Below are 23128 nucleotides of genomic sequence, written 5' to 3' on the forward strand. Positions count from 1 at the left end.
ACACAGAAAAGTAAATTAATAGAAAATGAATGATACTGAATTTTTTTATTTCTTAAATTTACGTTGCATATATTTTAACCTCGAGTGAATTAAGTCACAGTTAATGGAAAACTGTATTCTGTGGGATAAGTTGAAAGCTCTAAAACGTATTCCTTCCTTCCTCTAACTGAGAATTTATAATTAATGGATGCATTCATGAAACAAATCTAAATGTTTCACTGTTTAAGACAAAAATTTCATTAGCTTTACGTGAATAGAGAAAAGTGTGACTCAGATGTCATCCACCTGACATTTTTAACTTTTGCCCATTATACTGTTTGAATTTTAAACAATCTGATGTGGCCCGCACAAGATCTCCCGTAAAGTATCGAGTGATATTTTACTTAAACATCGTTGCTATTTATGATAAAACAGAATTATTAATTGTTTGTAAATAAAATTTAATATGTTTACGTATCTAATCAGGCTTATGAAGCTTATTAAGTTTATGGATTAATGTTAATTAAAAATACTACTCTTTATTATTACTTTACTCTCCCAAAAAAAGGAAAATTATGATTTTACGTTCTTATTTTAACATCTCTTATCATACTTCCATTTAAAACTATGGCATCAGTCGTAGCACACTATATATATAGAGCCCACCAGCGGCCGAGCGGTAAAATCGCTGAACACTGGTAGTTTGGTCCGAGGTTCAAATCCCGCAAACGGGCTGGCTGCATGGGCGTTTTCGTGGTTTTCCCCCTGTGTAACGTGTATACGAGCCAGTTTCTCTTAGAAAGTCCTCCACGAAGGCATCCCTTCCCTTAGGCAGATATCCCTAGTGTGCTTTACCGTATTCTCAATAAACCAAACCAAACCTATATATATATAGTGTTTATTACACTGTTATATAGTATATATTATAGTATTTCGAATTCACGAATCAATGACTTAACAATCACAGAAGTTTTAAAAACAGAGTATCTTAACCAGTATAACATTGCTAAACACTTTTCCAGTCTTTTCTCAGTTTATTATATCATCGTACATATTTCTTAATAAGATGCCAACCTTTTTTATTTGTTATTTTAGCTTTATTTATTAAACATCACATTTTCGCAATAACACCACATTAAATTTAAGACCAAAATCACAAAATGTTTAAAAGCAGCTTGTCTTGAGAATTCACAATGAATATCAAGTGTTACCGCACATTGTTTTTTATAGTCACTGTACTATTTATACTTGCTACACCATTTCTTTAAAAATTATATTTACCATCAACATCTGTCAGTACTATTCGTTGCATTTAGCATAATTCTAATAACTTCAATTAATTTTGTATTTATAAGTTCAATAAAATTTAATGCTTATAAATGCAATATGTTGTTCTCAATCACATACATGTTTCAACAGATCTGAGAAGTTTTTAATTATTTCATAATATATTTTCATCAAAACTTCTCTGAGCTTAAAGTATCATTTCCAGTTTATCAGTTTCATTCTAAATCTAATATATTGTTTCCATGGATATAAAACTTTTAAATACTAAAATTTCAAAGTTTGGGATTATATTTTAATATAGTTTTCCATTGAAAACTGCTGTAAGCTTCAAGTAAAATACCACTTCTTGTTGTCCATTGAAAACTATTATGGACTTCATATGATTTCCGATTGTCCAAACTCTAATCAGATCATTATATGAATTCAGAAAGCTTAAATACTAAAATGAAACCTTTTGGAGTTTCATATGAGAGTTATCGCTACGAAACTTTCGTCACACATATATACATAAACATTATTCTAAAAATATTGAAAACCTGTTGTGGTGACCTTAATTCGTGTTTATTTATTGAAAACTCTGAACCGAATTTTTGGATCAAAAAATCATTTTCCTTACGTAAGTATAAGTGTATAAAAAAAGCAAACATTTCAAAAATATGCGTTTGGCTGAGGGTTCGATCCCATAGTTTTTATGTACCCGAAACCGACCTTGTGTAGCTCTCCCAATTGGTACCTCACCTTGATTTGTTTTCTTCCAATATGTAATCTACTTGATTACATATTGGAGAAGTTGCTTGGACACATTTCAAGGTGCATTGACTGTGTACTTAAAAATATCAAAATTTACATTTTTGAACATACGTATATGGTTTGGCCACTTAGAAAGTTAATTGAAAGTATGTCAAACCATATGGTACTCCGCTTACAGCAGAACACAAAATAATGATGATAAATTCTGAATGTCTGAAGCCCAGCTAAGACATTATAAACAGCATAAAAAGTATTTGTGGTATCTGTGCTAAGTCGGACAGAAGCAATATGAGTGAAACTCCATCCTGCCTAAATGTCACAAAACTCAATACTAGCTTTTTATTCTTAGTTGAGGACAAAGTTGTCTTAGGGAAGGTCAACATCTGGTGACAGTCATAGCTGAAACGCGGGGTCACATATTCAAGATTCAAACGTGTAATGTCGTCTAGCGAATGAAAGGAAATGAAAAATAGGTATAACAAAACTCTTTAAACGAAATTGTAAAACTGTAATTTTTGTCATTTTAATGTTAATTGTGTTATTCTGTGTTGTACGTTGACGGAGATGCAAAATATTTAAATATTTAGTGACTTCCCAGCTTGAGGATCACCATTGGCTTTCTGGATTTAGAAGCATACCCCACCGTCCGTCATATTATTCATGTCACTATCTCTGAGTTAATAACATCGTAAAATAAGGATTTTCACGCGTAAACTGAGAATTCCTGTTAGGACATATTAGAAAGTCCTCCACGAAGGCATCCCTTCCCTTAGGCAGATAGCCCTCAATGCTTTGCCGTAATTAAATAACCTAACCTAACCTGTTAGGATATAATTCGCTGAAGTTGTCAACAGCTGAATTAAAGCTGACGAGCTATATTATACCTTGATGTGTAATTTTATGCGAATTGCTGCAAGTACTTTTAAATGCAAACTAACTTATTAGACTTTAAAATCAAGTTTAAAATTGACAAGTAGATATTAAGAATTCAAATTCAGATCCTCTTAGCTTCCACACACAGGAACTTTGCCTGACGAGTAAGTACTGAGAAAGAATACATTTTTAGAAAACGAGGAAGCACTGAATTTTTCATTCCTTAAATGTACGATGCAGACATTTTAATCTCGAATACGAAATTAAGTCGCACTAAAAGGAAAATTATACGCTGTCTCATAAGTTGAAAGCCCATGTTCGTGAAACATTCCTTACCTGATTTTAATTAAAGGATTTATGATTTATTAATATTTTCTTTATAAATATATATATAGTTTACGTGTATGTTCCACAACGCAAGATTTCGTTGCTGTCAAATTTAGATTCAGTACTATAAGATCCGCTGGAGGGCAATTATTGAGCTACTACCTATCAAAAATTTTCGAAAATGCAGCTAACTGTTTTCTGATGTCTCCTAATGCTTGAGATTTTAGAAATATCGTACTCCAAATTATATATAGTAAATTACATAAAATTAAATGTAATAAATTCTTAATATAATGCATTAATAGCTATAGTAATTGCAATAATTCTACTTAATACAATTTAATACAATTTAATGTATGATTTACAAATTTCCAGTCTGAGAACATAATATAAAGCAAGTAAGCATGTAAATATCAAATTAACTGTCTAATTACTCCCCAAATTTTGTAGAGATTTGATAATTAACATCTTCTGTTGCTAGGATTTCGAAAGGTTTGTCATTGTTAAGCAATTATAGCAAATATAACATTATTAATAACTTACAATTAAATTAATTGTCAACATGCAAATTATCATCCAACGTGACATTATTTACAAAGATATTATCCTTGGAAGGCACCTAGGGTAGATTATATGGAATTAAATGCCACTTAACAAACACCGGAAAACTTTAAAAACTAAGGCATCAAAAGATATATAAAAGTTTAGTAGTTATCTTAGTGTTTTATTTCATAACCGCCTTACTTGGACCCGTCATGTTAATAACGTGCGTGACAGGGCACTTAAAATCACCAAATGCTTATACCCAATTATTGGGAAATACTCTTCACTGGATCTGAACAAGAAGAGACTTATTTACCTCTCCGTTATCAGACCAGTAATGACTTAACGCTTCGTCGGCATGGACAACTATCTCCAATAAAAATCTTAAAAAGCCTCAAGTGGTGCAAAGCCTTCGCATCATTACAAATGCCCATTTCTATGCATGTAGCAAATGTCTTCACGGCGACCTTAAGATCGAAACGTTGGCGAAGTCTCTCGGAAAACTCATTGAATGCTTCTATCAGGAAACACAATAATGTAATATAATGAACCACTTTTTAACATTTTAACTACCAGATTCTTCAAGAGGACCGCCATCTGCGCCCATTTACGGCTTTCCTACTCATCGATAACCAAAATTTCCCTACATAAAGCTTAAATGTGCTTTTACATCTACTCAAAGATCTCAGCTGAGTCGGCGCATATAGCACGATTTTGACTTAATCTTCATCACTCATTTTATGCATTTGTAAATATTGTGTATATAGGCTTCAGTTTATGAGAAAAATTTCTATTTTTATGGATTATATCTTGTCTCCAGGACTGACTTAAGCATTTCTGTCCCTGAATCGCTACATGAAGCAACCAACTGAAGATAGCCGGTAACTGAAGATAGCTTGCACTTTTGCAAGATAGACGCGGCGACAACTGCAAACGGAACGGAAAGTTTAGTAGTTAATTATTATGACTAAACTGTTGGATAAATAGCTTTATGAAAAACATTTTAAGATAAATTCTGTTATATTAAAGTTAAGTTCGAGTACCGAGTATAAAGGTTGTTTTGAGACACAACAAAGTAGCTAAAGCTGTGGAACACATAAAACGAAAGTTGCATAGAAGTAAAGAACTTCTAAAAAGAATGAATAATTCATCTTTATCAAACAACTTAAAGGTGTTATTTAGGTCGTCTTTGAATTGATACGTTGATTACCTTGTGATATTTGCAAGTTTGTTAGCGAAATGTAACTCTTTTTTTATTTATTATTTTATATTCCTGTTTTTAGGTTAATGTTGCACAGAGGAGTTTATCAAGATCCTTTCCTGGCTTACGCTGGTGCCGAACGTTATCAACTTCCGGTAAAGATCCGTTAATATGCATATATAATTTTATGGACTATTATTTTGTTAAATTTCAAGCATATTGTACATACTTAACTGTTTATAATTTTAATTCTGTTTATACTTCCAGTATTTGAAACAATTCATTACATAATATGTTTGTTTCATTGCTCGAAACAGATATAATTAGTTCTCATAAAAATTTGTTTCAGGGGACAGCTTTCAAAGTCTTGTGCATTTGCAATTTCACATAACTAGTCGTGTGAAATTACTCCTGTATTGTAGACTCGCTTGTTTTTATTGCCTGATATTTCTTCAGATTTGCCATTTTCTTCAGATTTGCCTCATATTTCTTCAAATTTGCCATTTGTATAAGGAAATAACAGTGTAACTGTAGACTCTTCTGTCACTCATGTACGTCAAAGTTAAAATCCCAAAAGAGAGGTTTAGAAGTGGACTTCTAAACGAAGAGTAAAAGCTACAGAGAATAGACATCTTTGCCTCTGATATTTATCTGTCGAGGAATGATACTAAGAGTGCAGCACTGCTAGAAAATAATCAGAATAAGCAAAGTTGAGGTCCAAATTTAAGATCACATGAAATAACGATTAACTTCCTCGTTTCAACAACTAAAAGATTTTTGTAATCTGTAGTTTATGATTTTTCAACTCCTAAAGAAAATACATTGCTTTTTGAACATGGTTATCTATTACAGTTTTCAAATAGCCTTAGAAAAGCAGAAGCCTAGATTCATTGGGTCAAACAATCTTGATATTTCCTTACACCTTGAATAATCAAGTTTCTGAAATGAAATGAATAAAGTGCACCGCTTATAGTTGCAGTATGTTTCCCTTTCCGAGTTTTGGAAGAGTAGATACCTGTAACAACTTTAAATGTGAGCATGAAATTCATGAATACTTGAGCACTGCAGAGAATTTTTCTGTTAAACTAAATATCTATTGAGAGTGATTTGTTCCTTGTAATTTAATTGCAAAAACGGTGTACTGGGATCTTACCAATTTACAATCTTCTTAAATATAAAGCGAAATTTAATGGAATACCGCCTTCATGAATTATAGTTTTGGAAACAAGTCTTTACTAGTACCTCAATTAATTAATTTTGAAGAGCACAGTTGCGACAGCACATTTCATTATTTTAAAGGAAGGCAGTGAGATTCCCTGAAAGTGGCTTGCAGGGCTTTTTTCGCAGGCGAATGCAATTCGCCGATCCCCGACCATAGTCAATCATACACTAGTGTGAAAAGCTTAACAAATTTATTTTTCTACATACGGCACTGAATTGTGAAAAAGGGTTTTTTGCTATCAGTAGAAGTAGAAGAGTGATGCATATGCAGATATCAGAACCATGACATCAGACTGTACGCCAGGACACACAAAGCGAGAGAAGTCAGCGCGCGCGGTGCGAGGGAACAAAACGAAGAAAGGAAGGCGCCTTTCTGAAGCGCCAGTGAAAAGTGGGATTGTACTTGCAGTATGGCTACAAGAAAACATCAGGATGTGTTTATACGTGGTAGAATTATTGTTGAGTATCAGAAGGGCTGTAGTTTGACGTCTGCCACCCTAGAGTTTGGAGTTAATAATAGTGTTGTTTCATGAACTTGGAAAGCCTTCCAGCTGACAGATACAGCTGAAAGAAATGGTGGTGGTATGTCAAGAAACCAATGATGAGTGATGACCAATATACCGTTCTAACAAGCAAAAAGAGATCGAAACCAGACAGCGGACAACATTCCTCAACAGTTGCGCATGACAGCCGAACGATAGGTGTCCTGGTTTACTGTGGCCAGACGCCATCATAAAGGTGGTTTATTCTGACCGCTGCATACCATTGACAGCACTCATCGGCAGCCCCGTGTACACTGGTGTAGAAAACACAAAGTCTGGACACCTCATCAATAGGGTCACGTCCTCTTTATCAGTGAGAGTCGTTTCAGTATAACAAACGATTCTCGGCGGAGAGAGGCAGGGATATTTTTTCATCCCACTAAACATCAGGGAAAGAGACCGCGAGGTTGATTTTGATGTACTTGTATGGGGAGGCATTAGGATGAACAGACAGACAGTATTCCACATTTTCAACAGAACTTCACTTATCGGAGATCATTACTGTGATAAAATTATCCTCCCCGATGTGCGAGGCGCTTTTGGTCCCAACTTTGTTGAACGACCATGCATGTCCACACGAGACTCATGCTGTTCAGGAGCACCTGGAAAATGAAGATATCAACACAACGGATTAACCAACGTTCTCCCCTAATTTAGATAACATTGGAAATGTGCGGGATACTTTTTGGAGACTCTGGCACGATCTTAGCCTCCGGAGGGAGAACACCAGACAATTAAAACAGCTGCTTCTTCAGAATTGTATCTCTTACCCTAAGAATAGCTAGATGATCCGGTTTTGAGTATCGAAAGACGATGCAAAGCATCATTGCAGTTAGGGAAGGTTATAATCTGTTACTAAGGCGCTTTGATTTGTTGTTCTCCTACCAACTCCAATGTGTCAATAAATCCTCTTTCTGTTCGTTCCGCACTGTACGCATCCTATTCATTTTTTTTCCTACTATACTTTCCTCATTCTTTAAGTACTACATTGCGCTGAAATATAAATTTCATGTCTCCCAGTTCATTTTTTGTGGAATAATGGACAAAACAAAAAACGTTGCTTATATTTAGTACACTAATGTATTAATATTTAACAATAATTATGAATTCACAAAGAAACGATTGTGTAAAATCTAAACTGGAACAAAATGTAAATTTTATAAAGAATATTTAAAATAAAATGAAAGATATCTCTTCGAAATTCAGCTGTATAGCTAGTCAAATCTAGTCTTGTATTGAAAACTAAAAATTTTCAAATAATTTTTCTTGCCTTATAGACACACTATCCCAAAAACCACTAAGACAAAGAATAAATGCCTAACATCATTTGACGGTGTTAAGCATTTAATCTTTATGCTAACATTTCTCCACTCTGTCGGTCGACAGAAAATACCTATTCGCTTGTGAGGAGGGTATAGCTCTCATCTAATACTATCACACTTCAAGTTAACACTATTACAAGCTTCGAATTCAAATACTTTTGCATATTAATGACATATACATAGTCAAGTACACGCGAATTACTTTTCACTGTATCAATGAATACTAGACTTCTTGTAGATGCAAGGAGAAAGGAGACAAGAACATAGAACAGAAGTTGTAGTTTACAAATGACTTTTAAAAAACAAATATTGCTCTATCAAAAGCTGCGATATTAGAGGTCTGACTAAAATCCTGGTTTCTGCTTTGACCGCTACTTTTAAATTTCGCCGTCAATCGTGACACTACTAAACGCTGAAACTGAATAATTCGTGAAACAAAAAACTTATTTGAAAAAAAAGGACAAAAACGAAGTTCGGGTGGAAAAGCTTTATCTCGGATAAGCACGAAACTTTTTCCGAATGTCTAAATAGACTCCCGAACAAGCTGATAGAGATTCTAATCTGTCCACAAATTGCCAATTACGAACGTCCATGATCCACACACATGTCTAAAATGCACAGAATACTGTTAACTCGGATTTGTGCTTTAATATTCGTAGCTGAATTAATGAAGCACGAATAAAACAATAAAATGTTAGATTTTACTGTTGTAGATGTTACCGTACGCTCAGCATTTTCCATGCTAATAATATTATTTCATATTTTAAAGTTATATGTAAAGCATGTATAGTTCACCTCAAAGTCTGTGAAATTAACCAATACTTGCTGGAGGATTCACTTAGCTACGTACATAAAAAATGCAGTTTTTCTTGCTCCGAGAGTGTCTAATTATAGTGTATTTAAGTGGATTGAGTAGTTTGTAGAAAATAAGCCTATTAGCTGTAACTGCTGTCGGCGATTTTATTGCACTAAACCTTTTATATTGAATTGTATCCTTTCTATGATATCAAAATAAACCTTTATTCTCGATCCAAAGGAATCGCTGAGTTACTTTTTCGCAACATTTACTAACCAGCTGATTTTTAAAACTTCCGATAAATTAAACTGTTTGGGGCGATAATTGAAATATTTGATGCCGTATTCGACAAATACAACATGGTTCTGAAACTACTAATTACCGGAACTTAATAAATAATAATCGTTTGAATAGCAGTTTTGAGGAAACTTTTTATGCCTAGAGCAACATCAAGATATCAGAAGTTTGAAATTTTATGGTAAAAAAGCAGACGTATGAATAAAAGAGAATCTAAGTAGCTCGACGGATGTAAGGCATTCCATCGAGAAAATATAACTCATGTTAATGCGTCACTGCCCTTTTTGTGTTCTACATATTATTCAGCTGCGGGCTTTTTTTTTTTAACTTTAGAACATTTTGTAAAATCGCCTTACTTATCCAGAGAGAGTAATTCTTAATTTTTCAAATTTTCTCTTTCTTGCACTGAATCGTCCCTTCCTTTAATAAACATTTTAATAATAAATACCTTTACATTTTAATAAACAAATAGCTAATCAAAGGTTTCCAGGAAAGAGACATCATTTTCACGTAGTTCTCTCTGAAGCTGTACTTACAGATTACATTTTGCAACGAAAGCTTTCAGCCACCCCCCCCCCATTTAGTTAACTATTATGTCAGTACTTCTTAAACTAGTTTAGCTACATCAGTGAATGTTCTTCAGAGTTTTACGCACTTTACATTGTTAATCTTTACTTTATTATCATGCATTAATTTTAGGAAAAGATTTTAGGATTCAACAACAATTTTATTTCGAAATCAAACCCTAAGTTAAAAGCTTATTCTTAGGCTAAACTTTTTGTATTAAGCCTAAGTAAAATCATTTTGAAAATTTTTATTATTATAAAACATAATCAGTAACATTTAGTTATCTTTCTTCAAATTAATTAAAAAATTTAGTGCACTTGCACTGAATAAGGTAATATTTAATGGTTTTCATAATTAATGCATTTACCTTACTGATAAGTACTTTAAATTACTTTGAAAATATTTATCAAGAGTTTCAACGTTTATAAAAACACAAGTAAATAAATTTTTCATTCAAAATTTAGTTTTGGTTATATTCTTTTCACCTAAATCTAAAATGTAGCTAGCTATCAAGAAGCTCTCTAAGAATACCAATACGTATTATATGGCATAAAATTCCGAAAGTTAGAAAAACTAACAAATCCGACATTTTGAATTTTCCGAAAACTTTTAATCAACGATATTTTAATGAAATCCTTTTAAAGGTAAGGATTTAAATTTTTTTCAGAAGAATCTGGAAAGCAATAAGAAAAGAATGTAACTAAAGAGGAAATTGTACCTTAGGTTACATCTAAAATGCTCATTGAAACGGTTGTTAATTTAAAGTCAAAAACTTAGGCTCAACAAAACGTCCCGCATGAGGCCTAATCATATTACTCAAAAAATCAGAACAAAGTTATTGGTATAATTTACGAGACTAACCAAAAATAAAAGACGGACAGCACAGCGGTAGATGAAGCCTCACTGCTTGGATGTTTTCTGTCCCACAGGAAGTGCAGTATAATCCACGAAAAATCCACACTGAGAAAAATATGTATATGTTCCCTTTCCATTCATTTGTATTTTGCTCAGAGTTCATTCATTATGGTTTATATATTTTACAGTGTTCCATGATTTTATTCCATTATCGTTACATGGCATTGTTCATTTTAAACTCAATCTCAAAAATGGAAAACTCCTTCGTTAAGCAAAACTTATGGTTATTGTATTTTATGCTTTGTATTTTATATTTTTCTAATTTATATCTGATTTTTTTAAGTATATTTGTTTTAGATTTATGTTATATTATTTATGTTTTAGATATGTTTCTGTGTCGATTACTTCTCTTTAAGGTTGCTTGTTGTGTCGTATAAAAAACTCAGAAATACTATTTTTTGTACAAAGTTTCTACGAAATGTTGTATGAAGAACTATTATCTGCTGGGAAACAAAATGTCAAAATTTATTTGTTCGTCCCTTCTTTATTTATTTTCCAGTTCAAAAATACTGACTGAGAACACAGAAAAATTCAAAAATCCGGAATGACGTACTTCAAATAATTGGTGTTCTATTATAGTATTAATAACCTCGACGAAAAAAATACTGTAAGGATATCGAAATACTTTAATGTAGACAATTTCAAATGTTTTGGGAATACATAGAATTAAAAAAGAAGGTGCGTACTAGAATAAATTAAGAATGCATTCTTTGCGACCTAATCGTTCTTCATTTTTTTTCCAGGCGTCCTATGCCGCAAGTGCTGCCTACACTGCAGCTGCAGCTCGAAGTTACGCTGCTGCAGCTGCAGCAGCTCAGCCCGTGGCCTCTTACGCCGCAGTTGCAGGGTGAGAATAAATTTTCACTTAATAATTTTTAATCATCTGATCCTTCTGTTTACGCACTGTTTGGAGATACTTCTATTGTGTGCATGCTTAACATTCGCTGTTTGCCTGCTCCAGACAGTACACATTCTGGTTAAGCTATAATAGACATAATTTTATGCACTTTTAAGAGCGCACTTCTTTCATTTCGAATGTTCTTACTGGGCTGCTTTCTTGACTATTTATTTAATTTTCTTAAATCTAACAATTCTCTTTTATTTTTATCATGCATAGAACGAAATATGAGCTTTAGCTGTGTGACATGTGCATGAAAGACTTTCTTAGATGCGTTTAACATTTTAAGAGTTATTTATTTCACAGCATTTTTATGCATAGGATTGTATTGTCTGTTTCTCCTAGGGTAGTAATTCATATTATTTTGTAGTGCATATAATAGTGAAAATAATTCATTATTATTTTTTGTTTGACATGTTCACTGTTTTAATTTTGAAAGTTGCAAATTAGATACTTCTGAATCACTCTGAAGAATGTATATGATGTGTTTTATGATATGAAGGTTTCTATTCGCAAGGCTGCACGTAGTTGCACACCTGCTGAGGTATGATTCTCTAATATCGTGTGTAATGTAGTATTAAAAAGTGTTCGGAAATTGAAATTAATTACATTTGAGTTCTTTATTAGTCAACAGAAAATTAGTAAGTGTACTCTTAATTTGCTAATTTTTCTATTCGAATTATTTGCATTTATAATTCTCCTTCAAATATTTTATACTTTTCATAAATTTTGATGCTTGTTTATGAAAACATTTGAAATTCTTAACTTATTTTGTGTAAAAATTATATGAAATCCTTCAATATTCTAAAGATATATGACATTATATTTAATTCTAAAGGAAAAAATTTTGATATACAAATCCGTACGAATATAACGTATTGTAAAAACTGAAGAGTTATTCTTTTTTCAGGGCTTTCCACTCGTTGCTTAATATATTCTATATCTGATTTCAAATTATTACTAATAAAAATTCCAAAAGTTATTACTGTTACTCAAATTTACATTTCAAAATATATCTTCATATTTCGCAATAACATTTATAATTTTTTAAATAACATTTATAATTTTTTAAAGTCTTTTTGTAACTTAAAACTAGAACTAGTTTTCATAATTCTAATATAAATCTCGCCGTTTTTAATCATAAAGTTCATATGAATTACGCCGTAAGGATAAAAAAATTTCACGATTCTCAAAAGACAGAGTATGTATATTATTATTCTAGGCCTCAATTTTCTATGACTTCTCATCTGTTTCGTAAGGATAGATACCATTGCTTCCTTTCGCATATTGCCTTATTTTCAAAACTGCTATTTCTTCACATTTGGCTCTTTACAATAAGAAATAACCACATATACTTACCAAGCGTACTTGAAAATGGCAACATACATATGAAAGCTGGTTTCCAATATATGAAAGCTGGTATATATCAAATGGTTTTCTAAAAATCGTCTTCCATAATGATTGTTTACATTAAACTTCTGAAAAAGAAATGGCATTTTGAGTCCTTGTTACAAAAGATAGAAAACAAAGGATTATATACTATAAATTTATTTTGAATTAAAAAAAATAATAAACAGTACATCAATATTGGAATGGTTTTAGTACACAACAAATAAATAATTGATGACTTACTCCAGAAACATTGGAGTACGTGACGTAGCCTTTCTGATCACACTGCGTGCATTTTTCTATAGGGAGAATCGTCAAAACGAAGTCTTTGTGAATGCTGAAAATAGTCTTTCATTTTCAACGCAAAGACTTAAATTCGCCTTTATTCTGGTGCAAATTTTAACCGATATTCTTCTTCTGTATAATATTTCTTGCTTTCATTTCTATATTTAGCCATTTCCTCCATTAATCTTTGATAAACCTTCTATATTAACAATGTTAAAGGGAAACTTTTTTGTAATTCCTTGTTAGAAATTCCACTGCAATTTCTAACAAGTGATAAAGTATGATGCATTGTCTCGAAATATATAATCCATAGTTGACAAAACTACATTTATTATAGTTTCTACTATTCAGAATAACAGAATAATTTAAGGAGAATAGTTTAAGGAGAATAATTTAAGGAGCTATCTTAGAATATTTCAGATATCTAGAAAAGATCTCATTTGTTACGATTTAACTTTCAGTATTTCGCTTCCAAACAGCTCCTTTTTATATTCTAAAAATGCAACATAACTATTCCATCTAAAATAATTACATGCGTATGATAATTACACTACACTAATTTATTTGCTCAAAAGTTATCATGAACCGAAAAACAGAAGTAGAACAATCTATATTTCGACAAGAGTTAAGAACGCGTAAGACTAATATAATTTACTCTTGAAGAGAATGTATATTTAATAACATTCTGTTACTTATCTCACTGCATAAATTATTGTTTTCATAACACTTTTTTTCTAAATAATAGATTAAAAAGGGTCGTCTGGGCAGCAAACAGAACATATCGAAAGTAGTATCCTCCCAGTAATTCTTGATACCTCCTAAGAGAGGCAGCTAGAAATAATTTTATAAAATAAAAGTAATATCATATGAGATGAAACAAAAAAAGCATCGATATCAATAAAAATTTCTTATCTGCCTTTGAAAAAAAAAAGTATAGAATATAATATTTTATGTTATTTAGAAGATTTTAATTAAAATAAAGGAAAGGGTTTAAAGAAATATAAATGAAAATATCACATTCACAGAAACAAATTCTTAAATGAGCGAATATATTAAATAAGTTCAATCATTCGACAAAATGTGAATAAGAAAATTGGAGAAGAAAATACATTGTAACAAAATACTTTGTAAAAAAAAAAAAAAAATTCTGATGGATTGTAAATTCTGATTAAAAAAAAATTGATTCCAGTGTAAGACGCATTTTATCATATGTCTTAAAAATAGTTAAAGTGAAATAGGGCTAATTAAAGTCAAGGTGAAATAGAGCTAATATCGAAATCTTTCATTAAGCATATCTGAAGTCGATGCCTTGAAAGAAGCTTAGTTAATAAAAGATTGGAACTCCAAAATCTGCAAGTACACAAAAGTTACTTTTAGTATTATCAAGAAGTGTTAAATAATCCATTATGATATAACTGTAATGTATGTTTCTACAAAAGTGTAGAAAAGGAATGCAATGCCGAAAATATTCTCATTACGAATAACAGTTATTCTTGAAACTCGTCTATCATTATCTCTATTTAATTGTATAGAGTTTCCAGAAGTACTAAGAAATTCAAGCGTGCTGGAACAGATAATTGTATTACACAACTAAACCTTAGTTGTAACTACTTATAATAATAATTAGTTACTAAACATTTTGGGAGTTATACTCTGTCCTCTCTTCTATTTAAACCATTTATCTGCAAAAGCCACCGTATGGGCATGTGAAATGCCCATACGTCTACAACTGCCGAGTGTTATGTTACGATTCAAGTTTAGTACCTCTTTACCATTATCACGTTTAATCCTCTTGAACATGGACGTACAGTTTAAAGCAATATAGACTACCCCAAGGATATAACAATGTTCAGGCAATGAAAATATAGTTAGAATTTTAATAAATGTCGCTATTTTTATCTTTCGGTGAGAATAAACTTATTTAATATGCCAGGTTTTTTTTAATTTAAAAAGACTTTTTATTCATAATCTAAATTGATTCGACACAACCTATATTTATGAGGTGCTACGTTAAAAAAAACGTAGCATCTCATAAATATAGGTTTATAAACGTTAATTTTTATATTGAAGAAAAACCACAGATAATATGTATTAATAGTTCATAATTAATAAAACTGCCTGTTCGAAAATATAAAGGAAATATAAGTCAACAGATAGAGAATATACTTTGTCTATAGTACTGTACATGTGTATTCTAATAAACACGTTACTATTTAGTTTATTTCATTTTCAGATTGAACGGATAAAAGCATTTGTTACTCTCATTGCAATAAGTTGAAAATAAAACAAAATTTTCACTTTAATATAGCAAATTATTGCTTTAGAGTTAAAATAATTTATAGAAATTAAATATCATGCTTTCTTTATTCAGGCATTTTTGTAAAATTTACATCTATGTTTTAAATTATATGATTAACCAAAATGAGTTTATCGCCTTAATTAGTCGTGGTAATTATTGAACATTTGTCAAAGGTTTAGAATTTTATACACCGTATCACATTAGTTTATTTTTTTAATAAATTAATGGAGCAATGTATCGAATAAAATATTAGTCTTCAGATATATTAACTTCTCTACATTTTGACAAAAATTTTATGGGCTTTGAGCGAAACAGTCAAAATTATTCAAAATTATTTTAAATGAGAATATTAAACGACAGTTTTAGTTATAATAGTAGACATTACATGATGCTATATTGCAAATGTTTTCAAAGAAATTACTTTTATGATGAAATGAAATGGCAAGCAGTAGATAGTCAATGGTATTTTTATTAGATTAACGTTGTCATCAAAATTACTCTCTCTGCACGTGATGCAGTACAATTTCATTGAAATTCCAAGAACAGTAGTATATTTTCCTGTTTAGAAAATCATTTTAAAATGCTTCACATATGTTACTAAGTTACTACAATGGCGAAGCTCCCAGCTCCTCCGGCCGATGATTCAGCCATAAAGCCCTTAGAGGCCACACCGACAAAACAAAAATGAGCAGAAAAAATCAGATAAACAGTTAAACATGTAATAAAACTACACATGAAGAAAGGAAAATAGATACACATCATTCACATATCTATTCCAGCCAAATATCTCTGAGCGTTCATAATATTCATTATTTCCCTGGAATAAAGTATTTTATTATAATCCTTAAGATCTCTTGGAAATTCAATTTTCATTTTATCTCTATTGCTAGCAGTCAGGGCACAGGTTTCAACGAAGTGAGCCGACAAAGTTGGTTTACCTCCAAGGCATGGGAAAACGTCCATGCCAAACCTATTCAAGTACATGGGAAAACATCCATGTGCCATCAAAACCTGATTCAGATCTATTCAGATTCTTCTTTTTCTATGAGGAATCCCAATTGTTTTTCCACCTTTTTATACATACTATTGTATAAAAGTCCAATAGTCTTTCTTCTAGAGCCTTGCAATTTAATTTCTTTACAGTTGCCACGTGTGGCTTCTTTTGCCAGTGTGTCAGCCCTCTCATTACCATGAAAACCCACAATGTACCTTAATCCAAAGTATCTTAATATTGTATTTTATAGATTACTATATTTCATTTTAATATTCACAAAAAGTTTATTATCAAACTTAAGTCCAGAAAGTGATTGCAGGACCGATAGTGCATCAGAAAATATATGGACACATTGACCACTAGATAATTTGTTTTCGACACAGGTCAAAGTCTCTAGTATTGCATATAATTCAGCCTGGTACACTGTACTCATGAAATTTAATAAGAACTTTTTGCGATCAATCTGAATTCCGTAAAAATACATTACAAATGAGAAACCAACTTTTCCTCCTAGGCCCGAATAAATATCATATCATACTCATTTTCAGTGAATAATAATCCACCACAATTTAGTCCAAATTTATCTGCAGGTGAATCAAATTCTATGTTAGAGATTTCAAATAATGTAATGGATTTGTTTTTTATTAAAAATTTCATCTTTTCCACGAACTTTAATCGCGTAGCATTCTATTTCAACCTGGGAGAGTGATTAACTCTACCACCCAGCGGGAAAAACATTGCAATGCTTCACAAATACCTTTATGTCAATGCTCTGTTTCACATATACCTCTGTTTCAGAAAACCAAAATATTTTGTACAATTTTCTATTGAATTTACTAAAAAAAAGGAACAAGATTTTTTCTTTGTGAAAAACGTTGCAAATTATTCATCTTTCAGGGCCTAACAACAGCTTAGCGGTACGATCACTGAATACTGGTAATTTGACCGGGCTCGAATCCCAACGGACGGACTGTTTTCTTTAATGTTTTCATTTTTCTCTCATGTGTAATGTTTCTCATGATATTACAAAGTCCAAAACTTGCAATAAACATTTGTTATTCCTTAAAATTTTTATGTGTGAGTAGAAATAAAAAGCATGTAGAAGTGGTGTATTACAAAATCATTCTAGTAGTGAACAGGTGGTGAAAGTTGCTGCTTGAAGAAACGCTGTAGAAAGGAAACACATTGACGTGAAAGTATCGACCCTTACTGTCAAGAGAATCCTGTAGCAAGCAGTCAGTTTCGATACAAGCAGTTGCTCACTACCTGATCTTCTATCCTGAAAATTTTCTATCTCTCTCTGCCAAACGGCAGAAATATATGCATAATCTAATACCATTTGCAATGCTAAAATATTTTCTTGCAGCACGTTTTAGTGCCTATATTATGTGTGAATGCAGTTGTATCTGATATGACACATATCTAACATAGTAATAAGAAGGGTAGACCCCACCCTGAATAATTACGAAATTTTCTTGTTTTATTCTGATCAAATATTTGAAGATTGCCCAGCAAATCCACTTTAAACTTAAGCGTCATCTTACATTTATGAAATGTGGCCATTATCAGTAAACATGTTTTTTCTAAACTTCGTAACTCAATGGTTAAAATTTAGTGAAACGTCAGTCTCTAACCTTTTTTATCTCACAGTAAGATTAAAAAATAATCCTGATATATTGTACATATCAATTATAATTAAAAATCAAATTAAATATGTGCTGCTGTAAAATATATTAGTCATAAGCACATAACTTTGATAAAAATAAATTTTGATATTGCAATGAAACTTAGAATTTTAGCTGATTAACAAAAAAGTGGAAAGCCCTGCATTAACTAATGCATTAACTTGTGAATTATTTATGCATACATGGCAACAGTTTATTGAAGTTTTTAAAAGTAGGCTGTTGTAATTAGTAAGCAGGTGTGCAATCGAAAGCAGAGCATGGCCCTTGCCTTTAAAATTGTTCTTCATTGTTTCTTATTCCTAGATCTCCATCATTGTATTACAGCTATGGGCGGGAATACGCAGACCCATACCTAGGCCATAGCATAGGCCCAGTGGCTGGATACGGGGTAAGTGGAAAGTCCTAATCACAACCTGACTACACCGCGACTGTGTAATCATTGTCAATTCTCGGAGCCGCTATTTTATAAATGTCGAGAAAGTGTCTTTTCTCAACCTTCTATTCTTAAATACTTACAGAAACAGAGGTGCACAACCTATGTAAAAGATAAACAGTCTAAAAAGTCACATAAAAATAAGTTTGGGTGTGAACAATTTTTTATTAAAATATTTAGTGCTATATTTTATATTAAAAACCTTAGCTACATATACTAGGAATTCTTTTTTGTGTGTAAATATATGTATATATCGTGACTAAATTTGTGCTAAAAACATTAAACACAAAACTATAAAAGAAAGAAGTACTAGTATAAGGAATTAAATATCTGTTTCTAAATCATCGCCAAAATATGATAAAAGAATTTTTAGGAAGCATTATTTGTAGTTAGACTTTTTTAATTAATCAACAGCATAAAATGCCGTATAAGAAAATATAAGAAAATTCTACTTACAGAGTAAAATACCATTTATGTGGCTAGTTGAAAAACAAATGATTAACTTAGTGAAACAGAAAACCACTTAGAATCAAGAATGTTCATCGTGCTATTTGAAGTTATTATGCTGTATGGAAAAGAGATTTCTCTCAACTAGCAGTGAATATGATTTGTGACTTTTAAAACATTCAGTATAATATGCAATCAGAAATAGTTGAAACATGTGTTATGAATATCTACTATTTATTAAATTATAAGCTTATCAAGTCAGCGAAACAGCTTTGTTTAAGTTTTTCACTGTCCTTTTATTCCCTACGCAAATGTTACAAATTAGTAGGCAGTATCCGACAAGTAGAGACGAGCAATAGATTTACTAGTTAGAATTGGTAGCTATGCCCACTAAAGACACCTCAGCAATTTATCCATTTAGTCAGCTGCCAGTAAGTTAAAAGCCACCGTTTGAAATTACCATGGCTGTTTACTTTGAACACTTAAGGCTAATAATTTACTTTAATGGAGAATCTACTTAAAATCTGAAAGCTACATAGGGCAGGCAGTTTTTAACTCATTTAGTGAACCTGAATTGTGTTGTTTTTTTACCGAAAGTATAAAAACAAGTAGAATTTTATATTACTTAAGTAATTATCATCCACTGGGAGTAGCATTTACTGAGTAAAGGTGAAAAATCTTTTGTAACCTTCATTTCTACTCTTAGTTAAGAGACCAGAGCTGCCGTTAGCATCAAGTACAAAACACTATTTTGAATTTACATTTACTTTGGATTTACTATGGATTTTTACTATGGATTTACTTTACTTTACATTTACTATGGATTTTTTTAATGAATACAGTATTGCGTTATGCATCTCAGGCATTCAAACAATGTAAGGAACAATTTGGGTATATTGCCCATTTAGAAGTACTACTGAAATCATACGAGTATGGAAACACTAAAATTAAAAAAAAAGCAATAAAACTTCTCCAGAGAGCTTTATCAAAGTATTTCTCTTTATTTTATTTCACATATCAGTTTTGATATTGAGGTAAGGTCACAATTTACTAAAACTTTAACTTCTGTGCCCACAAATAATAAATAGTATGTATTACGGTGTTTTGTTTAATATTTTCAGCTTCACATTATTGTAGTTTATAAATATTAGTCACATAATTGTTGGTAACTGGAAGAAAATTCTCTGATTTAGAGAAAATCTAAAATCAACTCTTAATTTACTTTATTTTTAATTAGTCTTTTTTACTGTTAATATTTTATCTGAATAAAATTTTGGGACAGTCAAAATTGCATACCCAACTATCCACTTTTACTTCTTTCTACTAACAGGACAAAAACTTCAAATTTTTCGTCTTTACATCAATTCTAAATAACACTTTAAAGTTTAAAAATATATAGAAAGTATAATAAGACCCCTGTCCAAGTGAAATCTAAAATATTGAATACTGAGAAGTTTGTAAAAGATTTTAATTCTAAATCTTTTATATTGGTTTATTAAGAATATTACATTAAAATTTTCTATTTTTAGTTTATCATGGATAAAAGATACGAAAGAAATTGATTGATATATCAATAACCTGAAGTTTAAAATATTTGGATATAAGAACAACTTAGAAATTTTCAGAAATATTGAGATAATATTTATTCACACTGTTCCAGAAAACATTTTGGAATGAATTTCAGATTTTAATATTCCTATTTCAGTGAAATAAAAGCGTTTAAAATCGATTTTAACAACGCCCCTATCTGCAGTTTAAGCCTCTTCAATAGCAAATCTACAATTATGCTTTAAAGAGGAGGTCGAAGCATTACTCGACCACGACAGGTCACCACGACGACCACGGAGGTCGAAGCATTACTCGACGTCGAAGCATTACATAGTAATTATATATTTCAAAAGTTTATTCAAGCAGGTATGCTACAGATTTGAATAAAGTACAGTAAAAAAGTGTCACAAAACCTTACCGGTAGAAACTTAAAATACTTCAGTATTGCGCAATGTAATCAATACCCTTTTCAATTTTCTAATCTGATAAACTTACTTCTATTCACAGGATAAAAATGTGAATATAATTATTGAATTAATTAGAGCTGATGATAGCGATTTGAAAGATTCTGTACTGATCGTACAACGTGTACAGCTCCTGGACTACTTCCTATGTACGTAGCGTTAATATGAATTACATCAAATGCCATAGACACAGGAAATTCTACTCCAAATTTAAATTGTCCAAATTATAATTAATTGTGCTGGAAATTGAGAAAAATCGATTTCTCTTTAATGAATTGTTTTTCATGTGAGAATTCTCTAAGAAAAGAAAAAGAACAGTTTGAAACCATTATAATAGAAATCATTTTAGTAATAATTAATAGTAATAATTCTAAAGCAATCTTTTCGTATTTTATAAAGGAAATATGTTTCGTTTTAAATGAAATTAATTTTATTTTTATATTAAAAAGAAACTTTGCGGGGTAACGTGCATACTAATGTTTAAAAAATATTTTTTTCGTTCCAAAAACTGCAGTAAAATTGCTTATTAAACTACACCCACAGTCAAGTAGCAAACATTTGTACTAAATTCAACGGCTGGCTACTGTGGCAGGGAATATATGTAAATTGTTGTTCGCCCCTCTTAATTGAAGAGCCGTTATTATCGAAAGAAATGAAAACATTTACCGTTGTCTAATATATAGCTTCATGCCTCAATATAAGACAGTACGCGTTTAAAAAGCAGCTCACATTTTATATACTTTTCTATTTAAAATAAAATTTACTTTATAAAAAGTAGAAAATTAATCCATTATCTGCTTTCAGTAAATAGTCAAACATAAAGTTCTATTACAAAAATTATTTTCTGTAATATGTGTTTGGATAAAAGTTTGCGATTAATTTTGTAATTTATAGTTAGAAGAAAATGAAATCGAAAATTATCATTAGAGTTCTTTGAGCTGAATTATGTTATTAAAAGCAATTGTTTAATTCTTAACTCTCTCCTTTTTATTATCACTCAGAAGATTATATGGGTGGAACAAATACTCCATTTCCTATCGCATAATAAGTGAAATGGAAAGTCGTATAAATACTGAATTTAATTAAAGTGAGATTAAAATAACATTTCGTTTTATAAGAATAGTATTTTGAAAGTAGGGAGTTGCTTTCTAACAGTTATTTTTATATTAACAAAGGAAGATTTAAATTTAGCAATTCATTTGTTTTACTTGATAACTAAAGAGAGAAAAGTATTAAAAGAGAAATGTGTAAAAAAACTATGGAAGTTCAAATTCTTCTTCATAAAGCTTATAAATGCTTTTGGGAAAAACCAAGAACATTTTTATTAATTTCTTTCCGTGACAGCGGAAAACATATGATTACTGGATCAACTGAAAGAAAATTAAATGAAAAGTAAGATTTTCTGTGATAAATAGAAAATGTCTTATTGTGTTAGTACACTATATATTAAAGCCTTTTTCCTTCCCCTCACCCCCATAAGCAAAGATATTTTATATAACGATACAAAAGTCTACTCTCTCTAGTGGAAAATAAATCTGAAAATATTTTTAATTTATAAAATGCATTTAATATATTTTTATCTGATTCTGAATCATTAGTACTTAAAAATAAATGTGGTGGGGCCACTTTATGCATAAATCTAAACCTAAAATTTTAAAACAAATTTCTAAATTTAAAGGATTGGTTAAATAAGTCTTATGTAATTTCTTAATGGGTATTTTGATACTTTTATGCATTTAAATTATGCATTAAAATTATTTAATTATTTGTACGGTAAAAGGAATTACTGTACATTTTTATGGAAAGGGAAAACTAAATCTTACAAAAAGTGAATTTCAAATTCTGAAATTAGTACTTTGATAATTATTCATCAGGCTCAAAGGCCATTAAGATTTCGATTAAATTAATTTCTGTGCAAAGATACCTTCGAATTTATAAATATACACGAATCAATATTTGCTTTCGTTTACATTTTAAAGATACAATTATTTTAATTATTTATTAATGAACTTGCTTCATAATTGATTATTTTACTTATTTAAGCATTTGAAAAAAATAATTTTCAA

General features: G+C 30.9%; 1 protein-coding gene across 1 annotated transcript in view; it reads left to right on the top strand.

The window, feature by feature from the left end:
* The window catches only part of LOC118202907 (RNA binding protein fox-1 homolog 1-like), a 124845-nt gene that overhangs the window by 77651 nt on the left and 24066 nt on the right, over positions 1-23128 (top strand). Inside the window, exons 7-9 of the mRNA XM_085813715.1 lie at positions 5043-5115; positions 11364-11467; positions 18474-18558. Of these exons, the coding sequence (XP_085669841.1) occupies positions 5043-5115; positions 11364-11467; positions 18474-18558 (262 nt within the window). The remainder of the gene's footprint in view (positions 1-5042; positions 5116-11363; positions 11468-18473; positions 18559-23128) is intronic.

Source organism: Stegodyphus dumicola, chromosome 3 (genome assembly GCF_044657685.1).
Source record: "Stegodyphus dumicola isolate Sdum_Otavi_A_Nest chromosome 3, ASM4465768v1".
Taxonomy (NCBI): Eukaryota; Metazoa; Arthropoda; class Arachnida; order Araneae; family Eresidae; genus Stegodyphus; species Stegodyphus dumicola.